This window comes from Macaca fascicularis, chromosome 2, assembly GCF_037993035.2.
Source record: "Macaca fascicularis isolate 582-1 chromosome 2, T2T-MFA8v1.1".
NCBI classification, from domain to species: domain Eukaryota; kingdom Metazoa; phylum Chordata; class Mammalia; order Primates; family Cercopithecidae; genus Macaca; species Macaca fascicularis.
This window is the reverse complement of record NC_088376.1, coordinates 105497377-105505761: the sequence shown is the minus strand read 5'-3', so window position 1 is coordinate 105505761 and position 8385 is coordinate 105497377. Positions and strand designations below refer to the sequence as shown.

Sequence of the window (8385 nt, the reverse complement as noted above, 5' to 3'; positions counted from 1 at the left end):
GAGTGGTTTGAAGAGCTGTCCAGTGGGCCCAGAGGGCTGCTCAGAGCTGAGCCTTGAACTTGAACTAGAGCAATGAGGGAGTGGAAGGGCTTTCCAGACAGAGACAGCTCCTGCAAAGGCCAGGAGGTGGAGACAATTTAGTGCCTGCAGGGAACTAGAGGGGATTTGGTGTGGTGGAGTCAAGATTCCTGTTGATCAGTTGTCTGGTCAGTGGGAGTGAACAGGTGGAGCTAGGCAGAAGCAGAATTTCTCTCTTGGTCCTGATGAGGGGCATGCAGTAGGAGCTTCACTTCAGGGAGGTCAAGGCAGGCTTTCTGGAGGGAGGGACTGAGTTATTGTGGAGGTGACTCCTAGGCCAGAAATGCATGCCCCAGGGATGAGTCAGGAGTCTGGAGATGCTCACCCAGCAAGGGCAGAGCTTAGTGATCCTTCACACATTTGGGATTGGGTCCTGGCAGGGTCAGGAAAGCTATGCCCCTGCCTCTGGAAAACAGCTCATGGATTTTCTTTCAATTTCCCTAGGTATCTACCCTCAGTGCTGGAGTGTCCCCAGGCTTGGTTGGGGAAACCAGATTCAACTCCACTGAAGTTGGAAAGAACAGCCCAGGTTGTGGGTATGCATGTGTGGGAGCAATGCAGGGCTGAGTCGGCTCAGAGGGCATGGAACTGTGTGTAACTGAGCCTGGGCAAGAGGGAGAGCAGAGTGGGCAATGCCAGAAAAATACAGGCAATGCAACTCAACTCACACATCATGGGGCCGGTGGGGTGGCAGGGAAGTTCAAAGCTGACTTGAACTTCCGCTGACTTGAACAGCGCCACTAGGCGCTGACCCAAAGCCCAAAGTTCTAAGCAGGGCGGGAAAACATGAATCCGCTGGGTGTGGGGTAAGGGTGGAGGTTACACCTGAATTCTGCCTCCACTGAACCCAGCGCTAATAGGCTACAGCTGCCCTTGGTTGGGGGCCTCATGCAAACCAGCAGGTTGTCTGGTTTCCTCTCACAGCATAAACATCATGGCTTTGGCATTTCAGGTCTCTTTTGCAGCTTCCAGGATCCTCTCCTGCCCTGCTAGTTCTGGGGGCCTTGGGCCTCTCCCTAGTGATTGAGCCTGGCCCCAGACATGAACCCTCTGGGACTCCTTCACTTCTAGAGGCACCACCTCAGGGACCACCATCTCTGAACCACTGATGTATGCTTGGTTTTCTAAACATTTAATACACCACAGTTCTAGGAGGAGGAATCCCTAGCATCCATTTTTCAGATAAGCTGAATTATAGAGAGGTCAAGCAAATTGTCCTCCTTCTGGTTACCCAACTGGGAAGTGGCAGAGTAGAACTTAAACCCAAGCAGTCTGGTTCTGGGCCAGAGTCCTTAAGGATTGTACCGTAGAATAGTTGCTCATAGAAGTCCCCCTGCTTCTTCAAAATAAAATCAAATTAGGCTGGAGGCATTGAGGTCAGTGGGGACTCTTTTCAGGCTTTCTCTGGGAACCTGGCCTGATGGGAGATTTTAGTTACTAGAGGTCTTAGGTGACCAGAGGCTGGTGAAGTGCCAGCCTATACACCCAACCCCTGTGGGCCAGGTCCACTGGGAGGCAGACTCGTCTGCAGGCTGGGAAGGGATAAGCACCCCTGGTTGTCTATCATGTCTGAGTGTGCCAGCCATATATACCCTCGTTCAGGGTTTATGAGCCATAGGAGGCCCAGGATCAGGGCTCAAGATGCAGAATGCAGGTGTTTGTCCTGAGACCTCAGGTCACTCCATTTGTTGTTTCTCAGCTAGGGTCTTGCTCTGTTGCCCAAGCTGGGCAGAGGTGCAATCATGGCTCACTGCAGTCTCCACCTTCTAGGCTCAAGTGATCCTCCCACCTCAGCCCTGAGTAGCTGGGACTACAGGTGTGTGTCACCATGCCCAGCTACTTTTTTTTTTTTTTTTTTTTTTTTTTGAGACGGAGTCTCGCTCTGTTGCCTAGGCTGGAGTGCAGTGGCCGGATCTCAGCTCACTGCAAGCTCCGCCTCCCGGGTTTACGCCATTCTCCTGCCTCAGCCTCCCGATTAGCTGGGACTACAGGCGCCCGCCACCTCGCCCGGCTAGTTTTTTGTATTTTTAGTAGAGACAGGGTTTCACCATGTTAGCCAGGATGGTCTCAATCTCCTGACCTTGTGATCCGCCCGTCTCGGCCTCCCAAAGTGCTGGGATTACAGGCTTGAGCCACCGCGCCCGGCCGCCCAGCTACTTTTTTGTTGTTTTTGTCTTGATAGTCTTGCTATGTTGTCCAGACTGGTCTTAAACTCTTGGCCTCAAGCAATCCTCCTGCCTTGGCCTCCCAAAGCACTAGAAATACAGGTGGCCACTCCTCCTTTCACCCTGATACCCTCATGGCTCTGGGCTGAAGAGATGCAACCCTCTCCAAGCTAGCCTGGGTTCTACAGGCTGTGAAGCTCAGCTCAGTCTAGGGAGCTGGAGCTTGAGGGGTTACAGTAAGTGATGGGTCTGGGGTCTCCAAGAGGCAGCAGGCCCACCCGGGGCCTTCTGATTCACAGGGAGGGTGGAGGCAGCAGCAAGGGAGTACTACCTCTACCTTGTACTGAAACTTTGAAAGAAACCAGACCACTAAAGCCTCCTAACCCTGTGTGTATGTGGCCAGGGCAGACTCCCCTTGCCTTGTACTTATGAGGCCCTGACAAGCTTCCCAGTCTGTCCTGAGATGAACGTGTTCTTTCAAGGTACCCAACTCCTCCCGAAACCTCTGGACTCCTGAGGGGCCTTTACTGCATCAAAGAACTTCTCCCTGCTGTCTTCCCAGCTCATTCTACCACAAGGCCCTCATGGGCCTGCGGGCTCTCGCCTCACTGTGGGCAACAGCAGAGTTGATTCTCTGTTCCAAAAACCAGTCCTCTGGAAATCTGAACCCAGTCCCTTTCACCTTACGAGGCATGGCTTCCACATCTTTTCACCTGACCACGTTAGTCTGCAACACTTGTTCAAGGCTCAGCATCTGCCTTGAAAAAGTGAATAGAGTCTCTTTTTTTTTTTTCTTTTTTTTCAGTAGAGATGGGATTTCACCATGTTGGCCAGGCTGGTCTCAAACTCCTGACCTCAAGTGATCCACCCGCCTTGGCCTCCCAAAGTGCTGGGATTACAGGTGTGAGCCACCGTGGCTGGCCACCTCCCATCTCTTCTAAACAGTGATTCCCAGTTAGTGTCTTGCAAGAGGGGCATTTTCCTTGAATTACCTTCCCACCTATTTAATGCCCAGCTAATTCAGAAGAGTCAAGACCAAAGTCCTTGGCACATTTTGCCCCCAATAGTGCCCAACTATCAAGCTTACCACTATCAGAACTTGATCCTGCATTTTCTTTACAATTTTAAAGGAATGCATCCAGATTTGACAAATTTCAGGAGTTGCTGAAATAAGGAGTCCACTGTGAACTCAGTTTAAAAACTGAGTGTCTGCAGTGAGAAGTTAACTGCAATAAATTATGTTGTGTTCACTAAGAAAATACACATTTCTTTCAGTTCTGAGAAGACAAAAGTTAATTGTACTTCCCTGAAAATTCTGTGTATGCTAAAAGAATGTTTTCTCTGGGAGTGAGTGATATGTGCTGCACTGCCTGATGTACTGCTGTTAGGGAGGGAAATGTAGAGGCTGTAGGTAAATGCACTGTCTCTAGGCAGAAACTCACAGATGGGATGTGACATATTCCTCCCTCAGCAAAGACATCTTTATGCAGGTCACTTTAGCTGGACAACAAAGTGTAGGGGAAATCTGGAGTTTCCAGGAGAGAAAGACCAAGCATCATTAATGCTTACCTGTGTAGGTTAAAATCTCTGTCTGACATTCTCTCTAGCTCCACCTCCTACACCCACCACTAACACTCAGCTAGAAGAAAAGGAGCTGCCAAAGGAGATGAGGTGTCTTCACTGGCTGGGTCAGCAGAAAGATGAAACATGCACAGACTCAGACTTAGACTAAGTATATATTTTAATTTCTACAAGGTCCCCTTTCAAGTTTTAGGGAAATTTAACTGAAGTGTATACAAATTAGACATTGCTAATATGTACAAAAGTATTTTATACAGTTTTTGAACAATACTAGCTATTTGCAATAAACAAGATGTTACAAAAACAGTCCAATAATGCATTTCCTATTAAGAAGCACAATACACAACATAATTCAATTTTATTAAAAAATAACTTCAAAATACAGAACAATCCCCTTTAGGAAGAAAGGCTATTTCTGTAGTTCACTCTGTCAGTAAACATACAAGTTGAATGCTGCAGCAGAGGGCTGTCCTTGTCCATGGAGAAAAGAAATGAGGCTTCTAGGGCCTATCTTTTCTGGATAAAATTCCACCCACAGCTGAGATGGGCAAAGTTATTGCCTGTGGTAGGCAGAATTTGAAAATGCCCCTCCCCCTTTCAGTGAGCTAATCTCCGGAACCCATGAATATGATGAGATGAGATAGTACTCCTGCAATTATGTTCTATCGCACAATCGACCTTCAAATATATCTGTGGGTTTGAGCTAATCATATGCCCCTAAAACAGAGGAGGACGGGAGAGAGAGATGAACCATGAGAAAGAGCAGGAAGGCTGGTTTGAAGCTGGAGGGGACCACACAAGAAGGAATGCAGGCAGCCTTAAGGAGGTGAGAGAGGGGCCCCCAGCTGAGAGCCAGCAAGGAACTGAATTCTGCCAACAACCTGAATGAGCTTAGAAGCAGATTCTTCCCCAGAGCCTCCATGAAAGAATGTTGTCCTGCCAACCCTTATTTCAGCCTTGTAAGACCCTGAGCAGAGAAGCCAGCCACACTGTGCCAGACCCATGAGCTACAGAACTGCTAAATGGGTATTGTTTTAAACTGCTAAATTTGGGGTAATTTGTCACACAGCAATAGAAAACTAACACAGTGCCCAAGGGCAACTTTTCTTAATTACATTTGGCAGTTTCTGCTTGGGTTCTGAATGCATTTTTTTCCTTCTGACTAGTAGTAATATTCTCCTTTGCAGGCAACCCTTGAAAACCTTTAAATCATACTGTTTTGTATTCAGTATCCAGTATTGTTTGTTTGGCCAAAGTCCTGTTTTCTAATGTACTTCTGTCTATCAACCTGGCAAACAACTGACCACCTTACCCTGTTTTCATACCTTCTTTGGGTGATAGTTTTAATACATTCAAGGGCACCCTCCCTCCACCAAGGGTTGTCAGCTCCCTACAACTGAGGGCTCTTTTCCACTTCCCAAATACACCAGACAAGGCCTGTGGTAGGGTGGTGCTGAGTTCTACATCAGGCATCCAATATGAATTTCTTCTGCATAACTGGATTAAAGTGGCACTAAGGTGATTAAGTACACTTGGGGAACAAATTCAAAGTAAAGATTAAACACACACACACACACACACACACACACTAGTTTTTACAGGTCCAATTATTTTTGGAGGAACCACCCAAAGCCATGAAAATATATAATTTATGCTATACCCTCTATCCCTCTTCCCCTGTCTCTTGCACCTGGGTCAGGTCATGCAAGGCTTTCAGTCAGCTGCAGGTCACAGTGGAAACAGGAAAAACATGCTGGTTACAACAGTTCAGCTGCTGTTGTGGTAATATCCTGTACTTGAAAGACTTGAAAGCCCTGCAAAATGTCTCCAGGATGGTGGCAGTTAGATTTTGATGTTACTTTTGAAGTCCAGTCTTCACTCTTCCAGAGGTACACACACGTAGTAGACTTGAGTGGCCAGTAGCTCCTATTGCCAATCCTGCCTGCTCCAGGGGACCCCAACCCACATCTGTACTTGAGAGAAGCCCCCCAAATAGTCAAAGTGAAGACAGCTCAGAATAAACCATTTTTGGTGCCAGTGATTTTTTTGAATTTAATTTTTCTCTTTTATGGTATTTAAATATATGATCTATAAGAATAATGCTTAAAGAGGTACCAAAAATTACCAAGCACCAAAGCATGAAGTAGAATAGAATTGCTTTTATAACCTAAACTTCTGATAGGTATTGATTAAAAAGAACATAAAATAGTAAGTCCTCAGAGACAGTGCAGGTATTTATAGTTAAGGCTGATTGATTCTTCCTAACCTTGCCACAAGCCTGAAGTAATACAGACTGTGTGGGACGTATCATGACCACTTTCCTAATCCTGTGAAATATCAAAGAAGTTAGGAATGAATTAAGAACCCCAGAGCCACTGCCTTATACTCCTGGTTACCAACAGTATCAATTCTGGGTGGTTTGTTTTTAGAGCACATTATGTACAAGACTCTATGTAATCAGTATATAAATATTTGGCCGCCTTTAACAGTTCTCCTTCACAGTTCTATGCTTGGCAGCTATATGCTAAAACTGGAAAAACAGGCAAAAAGAATCTGTATTCTAAGGAATACGTGAGATAGAGTGAAATAGACTTAAAATAATATTGCAAATTATACATAAATTTCACGATTTCTTGATTCAAGAAAATGAAGTTCATTTCCATAGTTGGCTACTGTAAAATGTGGCATAAAAATATTTTTAGGAGACATATCTGTATTTTAAATTCTCCCCACATGTAAATGAACGAGTAACAATTAAGAAGTATCTATTTTTGAAATTCATCTCTGATATTGAAATAGAACAACAGACTGTCATTAAGTTTCTTAAGCTTTTAAGTTGCCAGATATTTACAAATAAGATATAATTTGTATCCACAAAAAGGACATTTTCAACTATATCTGCTGCTCTCACTGGGGCTCCGGTGATGAGAGTAACTTCGGTCACTTTCACTGTCAGAGCCATAAGATCTACAACTCCTGTAATAACAAAACAAAATATATAAAAACCTTGTAACTATAAAATCTTTGAATTCCTCTTGTAGCTTCTTTTTTATATGAGTGGCTTGAAAACACTATTGATGTTTTCAAGCCACTAATGTAACTGATGCACTACTGATGCAGCATAGCACAGACATAGGGTACTGACTATGGCAACACCGTGGACTTTTTCTTTTTCTTTCTGAGACGGAGTTTCGCTCTTGTTGCCCAGGTTGGAGTGCAATGGCATGCTTTCAACTCACTGCAACCTCCACCTCCTGGGTTCAAGTGATTCTCCTGCCTCAGCCTCCCTAGTAGCTGGAATTACAGGTGCCTGCCACCACACCCAGCTAATTTTTTGTATTTTTAGTAGAGATGGGGTTTCACTATGTTGGCCAGGCTGGTCTTGAACTCCTGACCTCAGACGATCCACCCGCCTCTGCCTCCCAAAGTGCTGGGATTACAGGCGTGAGCCACTGTGCCCAGCTCATACTATGGACTTTTCAAAGATGTTTTAAATGACAAGTTGTAGTAATGTCAAGATTAAAATAAAATAAAGAAACATCACATCTTAGGAAATTTGTGTGAAATTCATTCATGAAAATGCTGGGACCACAAAAACAAAAAACCAAAGAGCAGAATAGTTTCCCATGTTAACCAAAATGAGTATCAATATTTGAATAGATTACCTGAGAAAAGTAATGGGGAAAAGGTGCACAAACAGTTTCATTAAAGAAATGGAAACCAAAACGGGGTCCAATGAGGGGTGGCGGCGGCCCTGGGCATGAACAGGACCACTGGGATACTTAGTCAAGAGGACCTGGTCATGGGTCCCATTCAGTTATTTTGAAAAACATTCACTGTGAGCCAGGCGTTTTGCAACATTCTGGACACACACAGACACACAGACACACAGACACACAGACACACACACACACAGACACACACACACAGACACACAGACACACACACACACACAGACACACACACACACACACACACACACACACACACACACACACACACACGAACACACAGACACACAGACACACAGACACACACACACACAGACACACACACACAGACACACAGACACACACACACACACAGACACACACACACACACACACACACACACACACACACACACACACACACACACACGAAACCACGTATAGTTCTCTGGGGTTCAAGGACAGAATACAATAGTTGCCAAGACAAATAATTTAGGAGCGAGGGAGGCCGCAGTAGGAGCAAAGGCTGTCTTAGAGGCAGATGGGAGGGACTATATCCAATAATTAGGCATCAGGGAGGGCTGCCCAGTGACAGTGGAGATCTGCAGGGTAGATGGGAACTGGCCATTTCAAGCGGCAAAAGAGGAGATGGTGAAGAGGGCACGTGTGTCTCCAGGCAGAAGGAAAAGTCCCAGCACTTTAAAGGAGGGAAGCCAGAAAGAGTCTGAGCTGGAGTTGGTGCTGAGGAGGCTGGACCTGATCATGAAAGCAGTAGGGAGTCCCTGAAGAGTTTCAAGCAAGGGAGTATCCAGATCACACTGATATTTACAAGCATCAATGTAGTTGCAATG

The 8385-nt window shown here is 45.6% G+C and overlaps 2 protein-coding genes across 13 annotated transcripts in view; one reads left to right on the top strand and one right to left on the bottom strand.

Annotated features, from left to right (window-relative positions):
• Nucleotides 1-8385, top strand: part of LOC102125177 (uncharacterized) — a 34090-nt gene that overhangs the window by 2587 nt on the left and 23118 nt on the right. For 5 of the 7 annotated variants that reach the window (XR_012431058.1, XR_010585092.2, XR_012431057.1 and 2 more), the window contains one exon: nt 523-614. Coding sequence is in view for 3 of the 7 variants with exons in the window: in XM_045386433.3 (XP_045242368.2) it covers nt 523-614 (92 nt within the window). In the remaining 4 variants the exon portion in view is untranslated. Of the gene's footprint in view, nt 1-522; nt 615-1030; nt 1189-2725; nt 3503-8385 lie in introns of those variants that run through there. The other 2 variants (XM_045386430.3, XR_006696124.3) reach the window with 2 other exon arrangements.
• Nucleotides 3967-8385, bottom strand: part of NKTR (natural killer cell triggering receptor) — a 49589-nt gene continuing 45170 nt past the window's right edge. For all 6 annotated transcript variants that reach the window (XM_005546778.4, XM_005546775.4, XM_005546777.4 and 3 more), the window contains one exon: nt 3967-6800. In XM_005546778.4, the coding sequence (XP_005546835.3) occupies nt 6713-6800 (88 nt within the window). In that variant the 3' untranslated portion in view covers nt 3967-6712. The remainder of the gene's footprint in view (nt 6801-8385) is intronic.